The sequence below is a fragment of the Leguminivora glycinivorella genome, chromosome 16, assembly GCF_023078275.1.
Source record: "Leguminivora glycinivorella isolate SPB_JAAS2020 chromosome 16, LegGlyc_1.1, whole genome shotgun sequence".
NCBI classification, from domain to species: Eukaryota; Metazoa; Arthropoda; class Insecta; order Lepidoptera; family Tortricidae; genus Leguminivora; species Leguminivora glycinivorella.
Window position 1 is genome coordinate 10,105,874 of NC_062986.1, and position 18,590 is coordinate 10,124,463.

General features: G+C 35.8%; 1 protein-coding gene across 1 annotated transcript; it reads right to left on the reverse strand.

Moving 5' to 3' along the window:
- Positions 1-9,277: 9,277 nt before the first annotated feature.
- On the reverse strand, positions 9,278-14,139 carry LOC125234914. Its single transcript, XM_048141335.1, has 4 exons — positions 14,133-14,139; positions 11,653-11,785; positions 11,261-11,486; positions 9,278-10,232 (listed from the first exon to the last, which is right to left on the reverse strand). The coding sequence occupies exons 1-4, from the start codon at positions 14,137-14,139 to the stop codon at positions 9,912-9,914; spliced, it is 687 nt and encodes a 228-aa protein (XP_047997292.1). The 3' UTR covers positions 9,278-9,911.
- Positions 14,140-18,590: the final 4,451 nt, after the last annotated feature.

The window sequence follows — 18,590 nt, forward strand, 5'->3', positions numbered from 1 at the left end:
AGCTCGGGCGCCGCCCGCGCCCATTGAGCCTCGCGGGGCGCCCGCCGCCGGCCACCCAGACGCGATTAGACAGCCTTCACGTGCGCTCTCAGCCGAGGGGCTAATAAACCTTACGCATTCGTTCCACCATTGCACTTTATCGTCAGGTGCAAATATATAGTTAGTTTTTAATATTATATTTAACTCTCATCTGTTTTTATGTTTTAATCAATTTCAAAATTAACAAACTCCTTTCAACTTATGTGATATGCGTAAATATAGTCAACTAGACGATCCACGTCCGGATTAAATCCCCAATAGACGGGATGAGACAATAACTGCCTTCATGCCGGTCCAAAGGCTAATGGCTTAGTTTGAAGTTGGGACCACCTAGTCGAAATTCTCATTAATAATTAAGCATTCAAGAATGACACGTGTAACGTAACGTATGTCTAAAAATAAAAAGTCTAACTTGATAACTTTATCAGGCATCTATTATTGACGCATATCTAATGGAGGTTGCTTTGAATTCGGAATCGGTCTTATTTTTTGTAGCAATTTGAGCTTGGTATGATTTTCATTTAAGAGACAGTTTCCTTCATGGTTTTTAATATAATCTTTGAAAATGTCACCTTGTCACTCTAACAATAAATTTAAATTCCTACTCATATCACAGACTTGTGTCTATTAAACTTACAGCACAGAACTTCATCTAATACAATATAATTATGTATGTCTGACGTGTACAAAGCTGACCTCAGTTCAGTTCGATTTCTCTCAACTCGAACTGTTTCACGATATCAAGTGCAAGTTATTTTGTCACCTCGAATAATTCAGGACGTTCTGGCATACAGCCCGGTGAAACTGACAGTGTCCCCCATTCGGAAGTTTTCGAGGTTTCCAAGCCGTAAGTAGGTTACGTACCTAAATGGTAAAGTTTTATTGGCATTTTGTATCTCGCTTTCGATGGAAGCTTTGGTGAATTGTTACTTTGTGTGACATTTTTGATATATATTTGACTGCAAAGTTAACTATAGGTACTTAATTTACTGACTTAATGTGCTCCTTAAAATGGTTACTATTTTGACTAGAATTGTTTCTTGTAAAACGTTGTTTCCTCTAAGAAACAACAAACTTTCATGAAATGATGACGTTCACGTAACTCTTGCAAGGCTATCAAAATCGCTGTCCACATATCTTGGTACGACTCTTCTAAAAATCATCACCATAAACTTAAGAGTTAATCTCTTGTCAGTGGAGTATTTTCCAGCTTTTTCTATTATAAGTACTTTTTCTTTTATTTGGATAGGGATATAGATGAAATACTTTAAAAGTGACTCTTCCGTCTGAATTCATTGCATTTTAATTTCTTAAGGAGCGTGTAGGATAGGAATAACGTGGGATACTTAGGTAACACATCAAACTTCTCAAGTGTTAGTTTATGATTACTTTCCCATGATATTCTTCTTATTAATAGATCTTTATTTCTACTGTGTGTCCGTTTTTTTTTTGGTTTCCGTACCAAAAAGGTACAAACGGAACCCTGATGGTGCGACTCTGTCCGTCTGTCTGTCTATCTGTCTGTCTGTCACATTATTATTTTAATCATTAATTTCTTTTCATTAGTTATCAATTATTAGAAGAACCTTATTTACTCCTAAAACCGAGTTAATTATTTAATTTGCCGACTTTACCAATACTTCTTCGCTGTTTGAATTAACTACTCTACTGTCACACATCAGACTTCCCTGTTTGCCAGTTTACTATACTTTAAACTGTTGTTTAAGTTTATGGTTAACTAGTTTTCTTGATAACCTTCTTATAAGATCTACATAATTATCTTTCCGTTTTCCTAATTTTTATTCTCATTTTTGTTTAACCGACTTCAAAAAAGGAGGAGGTTCTCAATTCAACAGATTTTTTGTACCTAATTATTATCATAAAAACCTTACATTCTCGAAATCCTTAAATGTATATTAATAAATTAAAACGGGACTTAATCGCGTAAAACTTACGTTTTACGTTTGAGTCTACCCGTGACCACGGACGTAATGTCATGTCCGAAACGTCGGGTTAAATATAAAACGTAAGTTTTACGCGATTAAGTCCCGTTTTAATTTAATAATATGAGTGAAGATCGTGTTAGTTTAAATCCTTAAATATACTCTTAAAACCGTTAATTATCTCCCTTTACCAAATATGCAACCCCCATAACCTTTTAAAGCGCTCCGTGACTGAGCATATTTTTCGCCCCGATAACACAAATGGCTCTTACATGATTATTCGAGTGAAAATACATTACCCTCATTTCCCATTCTCTTGTTTACGTGCAAATGTGAGAATCTTTAGAACACCGGGCTGTGATGGGAGGTTATTATGGACTTAATCGAAAATAACATTTCAACGTAGTACTTAGTGTGTAAAGAGCGTGTTATGCTGATTGTTTTTTTTTAAAGTATTTAATGTATATTTTTTCTGTTTTTTTTTTTACGAATAGGTACCTACTGTAATTTATAATGAAACCTTATTCTTGCAATGGGAGATTGCAAGAAAAAAAGGCAAAATTTCTAAGACGTGTAACAAGTCACCACCACACAGTATAAAAACCCGACACGTGTTTCGCCTCTCCACAAGGTATCCTCAGGAGATGACCAGTTGACCACCCCAACTTCCGTGCAAGTATGAGTGTCGTATACAAAATTAATAACACACGTATGCCTTTTGTTAGGTTTATCAAATTCAATCGTTTTTTACAAGCATTTATTTAGGAAATCGTATTTTCACCTGTCTTGTTGTCGTATAAGAACACTCCCGACTAACACAGCTTTCAAATAAAAAAAACTAAATCGAAATCGGTTCATCCGTTCGAGAGCTACGATGCCACAGACAGACACACACACAGACAGACAGACAAACAGACAGACAGACAGACAGACAGACAGACAGACAGACAGACAGACAGACACGTCAAACTTATAACACCCTTTCGTTTTTGCGTCGGGGGTTAAAAAGGCTATCGTCCGTCCAGTGGCGCCCTCATTGCCAGAATTGTGTTTTCTAGAAAACCAATTTATTTATTTATAAATCTCTATAATAACTCGTGTACTATTAATACCCCCACTTTTGTTCTTTGTAACATAGTTTTGTATTGTTTAGAGTTTATTTTATTTACTAAGCGGCAAATTGTGATCACATTTTTCCATTTAGTAAATGCAGACATATTAGCAGCGCCGTCTAGCGTCGAGTAGCAAAACTTACATTCACGTAAACGAACAAAAAGCTACCGCTTCAGTCATAGGGAAGTTTTTTACGCAGTCAGAAAGATGTCGTTTGAGAGCATTGAGAGCAGAGAGCGAAATAAAGGACTTTTGTAAAATTACCTCTACCTACGGCCTACGAACAATGCATCTAATAAGATTTCACGATCGGTATCGTACCGCTACGATACCGATCTCACGCGTTCGAATTGAAAATTGTCACTGAAAATAATAGGCAAGTCACCGTTTTCGGTATTTTAGTGACAGTGAGACTCAAAAAGTGCTGATGTCGGTATGTCTCGCTTAACTTCAAACTCGGGTAAATCCATTCTGCTATAAGGTTGATTTTTTTCAGATTACATATACATATTTTTATACATAATCAACCAAGCACAATGGATTTACCCGAGTTTGAAGTTAAGCGACACACTTTTGGCTAAAGAAATCTCAATTCAAGAGGCAGCTTATAATGAAATCGTCATTTGTATACCCAATAATATAATAAGTACCTAGTTTTAATGCAAAGATCCATTTCATCCCGTGTTAATTCCAATTTATAATTTTATAATAATAGGTACCTATTATGATTTCAAAGAAAAGTATATGTATATGTATACCTAATACTAAATATTGAAGATACCAACTCCAGTATACATACTTAATTATAATTTGCTGGAAGTCAATTTGCACTTTTTGTCCGAAGAAAGGCATTTAGGGAAAATGGGTAGTAGGTATAAGGAAGTTAAAGTTTCTAAATTGATAGTTTTTTTATGAATTTCATAGGCATACAAGTATTGATTATTAAATGTGATGCCGATATAATAATTTCATGCTTTTCCATAAAATAAAAGATAATAGAAAAAAGAAAATGTTATCGTGAATATAATTTATTGTTATCGATAGATTCTAGTTAACATTTTGACAATAAATTATTATAATACAATTGAACAACATTTAGAAATATTTCCAGTACACAAATAAATTTCTTTTGACACATTTATATTTAAACTCTCTCATTCATTTTTTCTTGGCCTATATCACGATGTCTTTTTTCTAGTCTGATTCGTTTATAATGAAATAATGAAATATTTATTTTCCAAGTAGGCATATTACAATGCGCATATGAACGTCAAATAAAGCTTGTTGTATAGCAATTATTTTTTCACTATGCCAACTGGTAAAGTAAAGGCTCCCTTGAAAGTAAAGACTTGGCTACCTCGCTACCCTCGTGGTTAATTTGGAACGTACATCCCTTCTTAGGTTGAACAAAAAAATTTGCCTCGTAGAAAAACAAATAACTATAATTTAATTAATTCAGTAACACAACCTCATGCGCAGCCTAAAAGTATACGATTGTATATTCAACCTAAGATTTTAAAAAGGTGACCAATTCATTTTTAAATAATTTATTGAATTTGAAAACATTTTTGCTAAACCACCATTGTCAGGACAGCGCTGTTATTCTGATGTATGGAGTGACAGTTCAATTTTAGTATGAAGAAAATAGTTCTAATGAAACTCCGCAACATGGCGCGTAGTCATACATTTAGGCGTAGGCTATATTTAGATGCATTTAGATTTCTTCAAAGCAGAAATCCTTACATTAACTATTTTATAACTAATTCCATGAATCAATTTCTCAGAATATTAATAGTAACAACCTCCACACATTGTTTTATAAACTTCAGCACAGAGTCTGATTAAATATAATATTATTATATTAGAAGCATTGCGTCCACAGTAGGTACAAGAGTAAATGTCAAACATTTATTACAGTAGTTTAGTAACAGCAAGGACGTAACAGCTGCAGAGCTAATATCAACTGTGAATATACCTCTTATGATTGTTTTAAATATTATTTATAACTTTTAAAATAAATTGTATACATCTGAAGATAATAAATGTAACATATTTTAAATCAGTCTTTAAAAATTCGTACCAAGTACCAAAGTTTAAAAATATATTTTATAGAATGACCTCTCGCCGAAAATAATAATAATTACTAAGCTATTTAAAAAAGGATAGAAATGTCGTGTCAGACGCCCTGTTTTATTTTAATATATAGTTAATGCATTAGAAAACCTATAAGTACGAAAAACTTGTTTTTTTTTTTAAATTATAATTGAATTAATTGACAAGTATCCCAACAAACAAAATATCCTTATAAAATCAATCTATAAGGGCTAAACACTCATAGTAGTTTTAAAATAGCATTTATTATGCCAGAGTTCCTTATAGCGGCTCATTATAAGAGAATTTGGCCTAATAGTACATTTACTCTTATAATTTGGCCATGTACATGTTAATAAGTCAAATTTATATGACTGCAATAAGGGTTTAAAAATATTTACTCTTATAGTAGCTCATTATAAGAGGATTTGGCCAATAGTACATTTACTCTTATAACTTGGCCATGTACACGTTAATAAGTCCAATTTATATGACTGCAATAAGGGTTTAAAAATATTTACTCTTATAGTAGCTCATTATAAGAGGATTTGGCCAATAGTACATTTACTCTTATAACTTGGCCATGTACACGTTAATAAGTCCAATTTATATGACTGCAATAAGGGTTTAAAAATATGTATTCTTATAGAAGCCATTTAAAATGCCTTTTCGCTGTATAATATTCAAAGCACTATAAAAGCTTTTGTTATGGTCAATTATTCTTATAAAAGTAATGCATAAGATAACTATGATGCTTTATGCCTCATAGGAGCATATTATAAAACGACTATCCAGCAAACAAATTATAGCATTTTATAAAGTGTTTAAAAGAATTAAAGCAATACATTTTCTCATATACAATAATTATAAAGGCATTATTCTTGAAAGTGTCGTATTAAAAGTTTTTATAAAACTTGATTCGTCATTTTGAAAATCCAGCGAATGTGAACAATCTGATCCCAACTTATCGATTAGTGGTTCCGTAGAGGATGCCATTATGGAATAATTATAAGAATATGCAGGCAAGCAGCAGTGACAGTAATACAGGTATATCGTTAAATGATGAATTGAGTTTGGATTTAGCTTAATAATTATATTTTTTGTTCTTATTTAAGGTGTCTGTAGCTCTGCGGTGAAAAATGTTAAGGTATATACAGCGGGGCCGCGGGGCAGATCTCGACTGGAGGGCAAATGTAACTGGTCCATTGTTTCCATGTTTTACAATGTTTACATTATTAAATAGAGTGTCCACCGGTTATATCAGACTAGCATGCACTCGGAGGTGGCCAATTATACATAACTGAGCGTATAAGAGACTATTACCAAGGCACTCAGTTTTTTTATCCATCAGTACCTACTAATATTAATTTTTAAGATTAACTTTATTAGAATAAGTTCCAAAAGTGTATTCCTTACTTTATGGACTTTGGTCTGAAATAAAAAAAATCTTTTATTGCGGATTATCATTGTGAATGTTGGACGATCTGAATAAGTGAATACAATGTTCGGCTATTTTAAAAAGAAACCGATTTTATATGTAGTCCTTTTGGGACTAAGACAGATTAAAATTGAGGACAAATAAAGACAAACTCACTGTTTTTAAGATATTTATTTATGTGCAACGAAACCAAACCGATACAAGTAACTTTATAAGATTAATATTTTCAGTTCTATTGCTCACGATGTTGCTGTTTCAATGAGTCTACATACTTCAAAATATTAATATATTCTTCAGAGCGCCTACACGGTGGTAGAAATTGTCATTAACCTATCAGTATATTTCTAAAATAATAAGTAGTTTCCTTTATCGAGGTCTTCATCAAATTCACAAAAGATATATTGATTTTCGTTTTCTTGTTTTGAATTATCAGCGCCATCTTTGCTTGGTGTGATTTTCTTACAACCTAAACTATTTCCTGCGTCCTCTTCCATTTTGCATGTTTTTTGATCCACCACTCCGGGCTTATTTTTGGGTGTAAGTAATGATTGTGACTGATTTTCTCCATCAGAATATGTGCCGTTTTGTAGTTCATCTGTAATATAAAAAAAATATTTGAAGTCTTAGGCTAGGCTGTTTATAGTTATCGACACAAAGTCCATTGTGATGGCGGTACTGAAATCGTCTGTGGTTTTCAGTAGCACTTACTTATTAAGAGGAGGAGAAGAGTTGTCATCTTCACGTCACTAAAAACGGCTGACTATGTATCTCATCCACAGATTCTGTAACAATAACCATAATAATAAATATCAAATAGAGTATTTGACTCAGCATTTACAATAAATCAATAGGAAGTAATAAAATAAGGCACCAGAAGATTAAATATTCCGAAGCACAAGTTTGTTTTAAATTGAAAATTCTAGGTATAACTTCCTAATGAAATATTGAAAATATCAGTATTACCTGACATGCTGCGGACTACACGGTTTTATTTTGTTCTATGCCGGTTAATCAAACCAAACCTTTATCAAAGCGTTCCCCAAAATACCGGTTTAAAAAGAACGGTCTTTCGAACAAAAATGCAATTTCAAAGTTTTGCGCCAAATACATGATAACTAGACAGCGGATTTCAGGTAGCGATTTAAATATTAATATGGATATGACTAGTGCAATTTTTTAAATACATGTCATGTGGTTTATAATCTATTATTATTACCTACATCGCACACCACAAACTTCACTGAATAATTAGATTAAATTAATGTTATTTTTTCAACAAACTACATTTAAAAAAAAGTATTTTATTCTAAATAATGGACTTTCAATTTAAATATATATAAGAAGCGAATTATTTTCATTTTTATTTTCTTTGAGCCATAATAGAAGTTTTTACTGTGCAATGCGCAGAAGAAATATTAAAGAAATAAGTATAAATAAATATTTTATTTATTTTTATTTATTATCATTATAATTTTTGCCCAATATTCACAAAAGCATCCAAAAAGGGTTTTACTTTTATGTTCCCATACATTTTTTCGTGTGTAGAAAAAATAATAAATATTGTATGCGAGTCATATTCATATTAATATTTAAATCGCTACCTGAAATCTGCTCTCTAACGATAACGTTATGAATTTTTAACTGGTATCCGTTACAAATATTTAACTAGATGGTAAGGTTCGGGATTTCACTAATTGTGAGAAGGAACCCTAAAGATATATAAAATGGCGAATCTTAAGTAACACCGGTGGCTATTATAAAGTGTTTACTCTTATAGAGTATTTGTAAATGATGTGCTTACTGCTTTTACTCTTATAACAGCCTTGCTTAAGAAATGTCAAAATTAATTAACCGCATTTTTAGTACAAAACCGTTGAAATACAAGGGCGCATTAATAATACAACACATTTTATATCACATTTCACCATGAAATTGGATTCCCACACAGTTTTCATAATAAATAAGCAAATAATTGTAATATGTAAAAGTTAACTTACCGTTTACTAACTTGCAAAATGGATGACTTTATGATGATGTACACATAAATCACTACGAAAAGCACAATAAACTTTTAAAACAGCATCCTGTTTCGCCGTTATGAGTTTTACTCCCTTATATCTGATGATCACAAAACGTGTACAAGAGCTATTGCCCTTATAAAAGCTTTGAATATGATTCTTACAAGTATAATTGCCTTTATTAAAGCTTTAAATATGATTCTTATTAGTACATTAGCCTTTTAAAAGCACTTTTCTTGCCATTATAAGGTTAACTTTCTTATTGCATGCCATAATAAAGCACGTACAAGATAAGAAAGCTAATAATATAGCAACTACAAGGGGGATATAAGGTTTTTGGCCTTATAAGGTGTGCCCAAATGCCCTCTTGTAAAGGGTTTACAAGGTTATTATAAGAGTACTATTTTTGGCATTATAAGCCACTATAAGACTAATTTTTGTTAGTTGGGATGTGCATATGCCTTATTCAAATACAATTGACGTAATTCTTGATTGTTTACAATGTTTACATAAGTATATGTAGAGGCATGGTAACAAACATTTTATTTAGATGACATAATTACATTATCATTTATGCTATTTATAAACTTTTAAGGTCCCTTAGACACATTAAAAGCAAGTTAAACATAGGAACTTAAAATATAATTAGTAGTATGTATGTATAATGTAAACTTATACTAACTACAGTATAATACATATACTTTTATGGTGCATTGTTAAACAAACACATATTTATTTATAAATTAAAAAGAACCGTGAACATAACAAAATCAATAGTATTATTGTAGTTTACCAATAAATAAGTAAGTAAGTATGTACTACATAATATTTACCACTCACCTCTCAATGAATGATAAAAATTCGCATCAGATCAGCTATATGATATAAGATACCACAGTACCTATCCAATTGTTTTACTTCTGATTTCTAATTCGAAGTTTTGAATACCGTCATTAAAGTCATTCACTCATAGGGTTGATACTTATCTTATAAATAAAATGATGTTATAGGTATGACTTGCAATGCATAAGCTCACTAATTACTTGATTAAATTCAGTCTGCGCTGATAACAACGACAACATAAAATCTTTATAATTTGAGAACATATATTCGTAGATCAGGCTTCATATCCCTCCAAAAAGAAAGTAAACGTGTAAGTAAGTAGTGAAGGACTTTGATCTTTGTTTTAATAGCGATGACACTGTTGGCTTCAAATAATATTAAAAACGGTCGAATAAGTTTTCGCATTTGTCCGGTCTACAATGGTTCTTACTTCCGAAAACAGCAAAGCAACCCGCAAAGGTACCTCGGAGCTCTGATCCTAGGTTTCAAGGGAGGTGACGTGGGCAGTTTCTTATACCGTGGCTTCTGATATGGTATAATAAGCTCGAGTACCGAAACATCGTCTTCATCGGACGCGGTGAGTTCAACTTCGAAGAGCGATGGTGAGACACGCACCGCTTGGGCAGCGGATCTGGCCGCGGATTCAGCCACGCAATGATCCGCGAAGGAGAGGTTAGGGTGCTGTGCGCAATACGGAATGGGCATTTCAATCTCGACGGTGACATCGCTTTCTTCGTCGATACTGTCCTGAAATAGTAGACATCGTTTTTAATGTAGTTGCAAGATTCAATCTAAAGTGAAAGATAGAGTTATTGATAATACTCGTACACGGTAAGTTTTATTGAAGTAGAATCTAACTGCTGACTTGGTCGTAGTTTTAGGTAATGCTGCCAAAAAATTGCTACTTGACCTTATTGACTTATACTCAACTCAACATAGTGCAAGTGGCTGTGACTAATCAATATTGCTGCCAAGTCTCTTCAATCATCTGCATCTGTTGAGACACGGTCATCTTGACTTTACACTTACCCCATTCTAGTATAATACTGCAGTCGCCACCAATGTTACTGCCAAATATCGTACACAGCCTTTTCCTACTTCGTGCTGCTGGCACTATGCCAGTGTACTGTGGCTGTCTGCTTACCTCATTCTGGTATGGGCGGTCGTAGGTCACAGTCTTGACCAAACGACTACAAACCTCGTTCAGCTTCGCTTGTCGTCGGCCCCTTAGAACGCTATCCGTGACGTCGCTATCGATACCAGTATCCACCGAGTTTTGTGCCAACATCAGCAGTTGCCGCAGCTATGTCGACTGATGACTGTATAGTTACCAATTAAAGGAATACCAACCTCGTTTAGCCGCGCCTGACGACGGTCGCGTCAGTCATATATATGCTTTCATATGTGTGAGTATATGAATAAAGATTTAGTCTTAGAATAGCTTACGTGTGTTATTTACTTCTCCGCCTCAATGGTACATATTTTATATGGCACAGCCGGTAGGATACGAACCTACGCTCCCAAATGGTCACTGTCCGTGGCGTCACTATTTATCAGCAGTAGCATCTTTCTGTCAAGCTTCGTATATTACATTCACAAACGTCATCGTCAACTGTTACTTATATCACGTACCGACCTCAGACTGTTGGTGACGGTCGCGTCGGTCATTGTCCGTGGCGTCGCTGTCAATGCCGCTGTCTGCCGGATCCCGTGCTGGCAACAGCGGCTCTAGCAACCCTGTCGACTGTATACCGACTACATATGTAAGTACCGACCTCATACAGTCGCCCCTGGCGACGGTCGCGTCGGTCATTGTCCGTGGCGTCGCTGTCAATGCCGCTGTCCGCCGGATCCCATGCTGGCAACAGCGGCTCTAGCAACCATGTCGACTGTATACCGACTACATGTCGACCTCTGTATACGTCGTCATTGTCCGTGGCGTCGCTGTATGCCGCTGTCCGCCGGATCCCATGCTGGCAACAGCGGTAGCAACCATGTCGACTGTATACCGACACATATGTTAGTCGCCCCTGGCGACGGTCGCGTCGGTCATTGTCCGTGGCGTCGCTGTCAATGCCGCTGTCCGCCGGATCCCGTGCTGGCAACAGCGGCTCTAGCAACCATGTCGACTGTATACCGACTACATATGTAAGTACCGACCTCATACAGTCGCCCCTGGCGACGGTCGCGTCGGTCATTGTCCGTGGCGTCGCTGTCAATGCCGCTGTCTGCCGGGTCTTGCGCCGGCAGCAGCAGCTCTTGCCACTCGGGGTCCGCCAGTGTGAAAGCTTGCACCTCAGCTGAAATTTTAGAGTGAGATTCATCAATAAAATAGTTCAGCTAGACGGCGACACCAGTGTGGGCGTCAGAATCGGCCTCTGACAAAACAGTTGAATAAACTTTCTTCTAATTTTTCTTATCATTCAAATGCGTTATGTGATATGTCACTTCGCAATCCTTTAATATGATAAAAACAATAGGCCACTTGCCTCCTAGTCAAATCAGCTTCTTTTTAAGAATCCGAACATTCAGAAAAGAATCAGACGAATCTGAACGACTTGTTAATATGGAATTTATATGAAATCGAATTGAGTGACATCACGGTCAACTCAGTTACTTTATATATTTCTACCTGACTTATTAAATAGAAATTGGATTTAAAAATAACTTCTGTCCATGTTTTTCATATAACTATCTGATGCTTTATTTCGTGCATGGTATAAAATATTCTATTTTAACTACAGTCAAGTCTACTACTCCCAGTCAAGAATCATTTTATCGATTGCATCTCTCGTGACACTAAATAAAAAATAATATAAAAATTGAAGGAAATATACAAAATGATTTTCTTATAATTAATAAAAGTCTAGGCTAGTCAACATCAAATATATTATTGTACTCCATAGACGATTCCTTTGATAACAATAACAACAGAGACCTGATGACCATGAACACCAGGATACCTTTTATCATATTACAATGCCGAAAAAGTCAATAATCTCGTAGTTACTTGTTACAGATAAACAAAAACCATTTCAACATTAATTTACTATGGCTAATTTGAGGTAAAATAATACATACATTTGCGCTGCAAGTCGTTGATAGCTTTATAATCGTTACACAGGCACGTGAAGCACAGTAGATTGTTGCAGGCAGGCTACGGCCCGGCCACGTCTCATGTAGCCCCCGTCCTTGGTTGCCATAACAACCCGGCGTGCGCGCGCAACCCAATCTGACGTTGTGTTTTGACAAAATTGTTTCGAATTTGTCAAACTTTTCTAATCGTTACGAATATTCTGTAATTTAGTGTTTATTTATAAAGTAAACAATTAAGTAATTTAAAATGGCACCGAAAAAGGTATGTGTAAGGTGAAATCCTAATATGTTATAATGCATCTTTACTTTTTATGTTAAACAGTCGTAAAATAGACAAAATATCAGTAAGCCATTTGTAACTATTTATTCCAGACTTACTATTTATTATACTAATATCCCTAGAAATGTATTATTAAATTGTTAATTATGAACAATTTATTTCATTATTTATTGATGTAATATAAAATAAGTGATTATGTAATGCACCTATCACATTGATCAAACACATACCACGTTGCTACTCCACAACCCTCACTAGCAACACACGTAACAGACTACCAGGCCATTCGATCGTAGGCTGACATCAGAATGATGTTTGAATCATATTATTTAGTTAGTACCATTTGCTTTGTATTGGCGCGGGTTAGACGCACGAAAACTAAATAAAATGATTCAAATATCTTTCTGGTATACGTATGAATTGGTCTGTACATGTAGACTTACTAATCCATAACGGTATCCCGCTAAGTATTACCTACACTGAATTGTTATGTTTAGGTACCCATAAACTCTAGCTCATAACTTTGGATATGATAGTAAATCCCTAAAGTATTACGTTAGCTAGTTTTTGTTAGTCATTGGTAAGTAAAGTAAAAGTTAATTTATAGATTCTTTATCAAAATAAATCACAGAAAATTATAGAAAGATGATCGTTCACATGTTATTTACATGGAAGACCAATATTTTTTACTATAAAACACCGCTTTTTAATTAAAAAGAACACCGTAGCAGTAATATATTTCTATGTGCTGTCAATAACTAAAATGAGAGTGTAATACATCTAGGTAGCAAATCTTTCGAGTATTATCCGGCAACAGTGACTGCAGTTCTGTTCTGTGCGCTGGTACCTTTATAAAATTAGTTTATAATAGAATTCCAATATCGCCACTCGCCAGTAAATAAAATATTTAATTTTCGTTTTTAAACAAATTGTAATTATATCGCGGGAACACACATCATTATGACCGGAATAACAAACACAATTTTAAAACTGCATGTTAAAGTAAGTAAGCATTACATTTACAGTTTCGTAAATTAATACCACTAAAATCGCAACAAATTATACTATCAAGCTATCACAATACAAAAACATAGCAATCAATATAAGATTTATTAACGTTTTCAATAATTTGCTTAGCTCCCTACTCTACCAGGGATGAGTAAGCAGGGCTCGGTAAAGTTACCAGAACTCTGGCGAAGTAAGTCAAAGGAGAAATCTCTTGGGATGCTACTAAAGCGCCTTACTGTAAGTACTGGGTCAATAGGACCCACCAGCCATGTCTAGACGCTTGTCCTGACGTCATGTTGTAAATACTCGTGTGTCTATGTTTGTGTTTGTCCTTGGCTAGCTTCTGGGATGTCCGCGAACAGCTTTTCACAAGTTTGTGTGATGTCACAGGTTGCAAGCATTGCAATCAAGATGCCTGGTTTTGTCTAATTCGAATAAATAACATGAATAATGTTTAGTGCCTTGGAAAATGAAGGTTTGGTTTAATTTTCACCTGATTTGAGCATGTATGATCATTATCGTTAATGGTGGGCCTGGATAACCTGATTCATTTTAACCATTACTATATTAAGAAATAAAACCCATAAGTAAGTAGATAAGCATGATCTATTCAATACTTCTTCCTCCAAACTCACAAAATTTAGGTATTATGACAAAGATCCCTTACCCAAATGGCTTATAAGTTTCTTTGAAATAGTAATTTGGGTAGAAAACCTGCCAAACCCATTCACTAGTCTCACTACCGGGGTGGCAATTTTTCACAAAAAAATACACTGAACGAAAATATTAACAATAATTTAGTTCAAAACCATTGTTAACTTAAATCGGAAAAATGTATTTCTGAAAATTCCCTCTTATTTATTCTTACAAATGGTTAATAGTAAGATGGTTATTGGGGTCCCTACAAAAATATTATTTAACAGCTTACATTGTGAATGTCCTATCAACATGCGACTTTGTCAAACCCTAGCAGAGGCCTATTTTCAGATCCGATTCGAATATACATATTATACATAGTCTTACAGTCGAACGATTAAATAAACATTAGTTATTCGTACATAAAATCTATTTTCAGTCCGCAAAATGTCAGCCTGAATACTGAATAAAGCATTCTGAAATGGGTACTTATTGTTTGTGATGTACGGTTATGATATTGATCTGGATTTGTCATCGATATGATATGTTATTGTGAGTCACTACGTCAGTACACTCACTACGTTACTGGGTATTTTCGTGAGGAGTCCAAAGTTATTTTCACCACACCAACCGGTAAAGGTTCTCTTGATACTTCAAATACAAATGACAACGCCGTCCCTGAAACGTTGGAGGTCAGTTTAATATGTAGTCATACGCGATTAAGTGGTGGCCTAGTGGTAAGAGCGTGCGACTTTCAACCCGGAGGTCGCGGGTTCGAACCCCGGCTCGTACCAATGAGTAATGTCATTTGATATTTGCCAGTCGCTTTTCGGTGAAGGAAAACATCGTGAGGAAACCGGACTAATTCCAATAAGGCCTAGTTACCCTTCGGGTTGGAAGGTCAGATGGCAGTCGCTTTCGTAAAACTAGTGCCTACGCCAAATCTTGGGATTAATTGTCAAAGCGGACCCCAGGCTCCCATGAGCCGTCGCAAATGCCGGGACAACGCAAGGAGGATGATGATGATGACGCGATTAAGTCCCCATTTAAAAATAATTATGAGTAATAATCGTGAAAATTTAAATCAGTGTTTTACAAATGACAAAGTTACATTTTATCCACAAGAAATTTCATACAAGTAATTTCATACAAGTTTTAACTTGCTGCGACTGCCTATAATGCAACTTTCTCATCAGTTTTCCAAGAATCAAGCTATTTTGACATGGTTTTTACTAACTTGCAATGTATGCATGTATGTATGTTTGTATGTATGTTGAGGTCAAATCTTGCAACCCAATTTGAAGCAGAAATATTCAACCGACTGAGCTGAAATTTTGTATACACGCTGCGGATGACGTTCGCATATAAGCGCCGATATGGGGCATTGGGTCCTTCGATATTGGGCAATAGTCTGCTCAGCGCCGAAGCAGTCCCGTCGAGGCTAGGAACCAATTTGATAAAATGTTCCTCGGAGTACCAATTTTGGTTTGAATTTAAGCCCAAGTACTTAATTTGGGGCGTAAGAGGGACCGCCTCACCGCCAATAGGCAAGGCAACATCCCTATCGCTCTTGTATATAGGCATTACAGAACCAGATTGCATTTCGATCGGCGTATAGCGTCAACGATTATCATTTTGGCTAGGTCGGCAGCAATCACTTTCTTCGGACAGAAGCCAACCTTTCCTTCGAAAACCACGTCATCGGTCGTGGCAAGTAACACCGCAAGCCCAAACAAATTAATGCGCCTAACTGTGAGCTCAGTTGCCACTGTGGCTCTTCTTATTATCCTGGTACTTTCTTCCCCTCACGGCTACTATTGTGTCATCGGCATAACAAATGGTGATCATGCGGAGAAGTTGGACTACTCTGATAGCCAAATCAAAGCCGATGCTCCAGAGCAGGCGCCCAGTACCGACCCCTGTGGAAAACTGTGGGTAGGTTATGATTATTATGAATATGCATGTGGGTAAGAAGAAGAATAAAGAAGTCAGTCTTGATTTGAGCACGTAGTCTCATTGACCTGTCCCTATACGTTTATATGGCGCAGCCGGTAGGAACACCACACTCCATTCGTCTTTCTAGGCATCTTCCTCCTGATTCATTGAGCAGTACTCTATCTGCAAGGTAATGCCCTATGGTGAATGATGATCTTCAAATAGAAAGGCGCATCGTGGAAGCAATGCGCCTATTTTATTATCACATAAGGAAGAAAGCCGAAGTAATTGGCAATGTCAAGAGATACTGCGATAGCTCCCTGCCTTTTCTCTGCTACCAGACCGCTGTATTTATGCAGCGCATCAATTGCGTCTATCGCTTCTCCCAGAACCCGATCTCTGATGTTTGGGCACGAGTCTTTCAAAATGCGTGCACAGCAGTAGATGAGACTTACGATGATGCGCTCAACATCGTGCCAGTTTCATCTAGGAGGGCATGGGACGGTATCCTAAAGGACAGTCAGCTGGACTACCCTTTTTCGAAAGACACAGTCTGCCCACCTTCCAACGAGAATATATACCCTCTCGGAGGCAGTCGTCAATGTGGCCACGTAATCTACTTCCAAGATGTTTAAAGAGCCAAGGCACACCGTCCGGCCCTAGAGTGGCCCTCATTTTAAATACTGACCTCATTATCTCGACATATGTTACCAAGGAGACATCAAGGAGAGGAACCAACTCTTCCACTGGGGCAGCCATTGCAGGCATTACATGCACAAGTACAACTCACATTGTGAATCATGATATGTGCTTTGTTGTTTTACAAGACTGTGATTGTAGGTACTTATTTATTTATTCTTTATTGCACATAAAAAAGTACAAAATGGTGTACATACCCATACAACCATTTCAGTCGCAAAATCTTCAAATCAGTAACTAACTGTCAAATGTGACATAACGCGTGGTAACGTCGTGCAAACAATGCGACCGTATTGTTACAATAACAAAATGTAGTCGTCGTGTGCACTCGTTACGGTAACAAAATGTGTACGAATTTGTGGCTGTCAGTGTCACTGTCAGAATGACTTTTAACGACACTTTATTAGTCGACGTTTGCACACATAACGGTAACAACATGTGGACGAATTTGTGGCTGTCATTGTCACTGTCAGAACGGTTTCTGACAGTGACATTGACAGAATTTGTACACACATGTGTAGGTCTGATTACCGAACTGCTCCTAAACCACTGTAACCGCAAATGACAATCTGAAATACGAAGGTTTCTCAAACTTTCTTGTGAAGTTGTGGACTGGTTGCTTTGAATCATTTAAATATGAGCGAATTAAATAATAATAAACGACGACGACCATTTAAGCACTCTTCGACATTTTATAGAAATGTGGGAAAGTTAAGAAAAGTGCAGAATGATAATACAAATAGATAAGCACTTTATAGTTACTTAATGTATTAAATATATAATTTTTAATTCTTATTGATAAAAATGAAGTGCAGTGTTGCTTTACACAATAAAAGTAGGAATCAAATGAAATAGAGTATTTACTGTGATATTAATAGAATTTCTGTTGCGCAATGATAGTTTTTTTCAGTACAGATGCTGCTTTTTACACGCAGTAGTGCGAGCAAATCCAGCAATGATTCATTTCTTGTCTGGTCGAAACTCTTAGCTTAGATTTAGGTACTGAAAATCGTCATACGATACACGTGCGAAAAGGACATTCACAACTCGTGTCGATTTAAAACACTCCCTTCGTTCGTGTATTAATTTATCGCTACTCGTATCGATTTTCCTCTTTTCCGCACTCGTATCTACTAATCTACTTACAAGTATTTTGTTTGGGTTACAAAAAAAAACACATTATTTACTCTACTACGTTTTATTGATGTCTCTTTAACATTACAAATTTGTAGACACTTATCTATACAAAAATCTTGACAAGAAGTACAGATCGCTGAAATTAATGTTGATAGTAATATTATTGACGACTACTTCAACAAGTGTCAATTGTGAAATGCCGCAAAATACTAGTTGCTCTATAGAAGACCATAAAATAATATGATCCCCGATCCTTTACAACCCAGCAGCTCGGTACGCACGTTACATTTTTTTTTATCTTCTTTAGTGAGGGC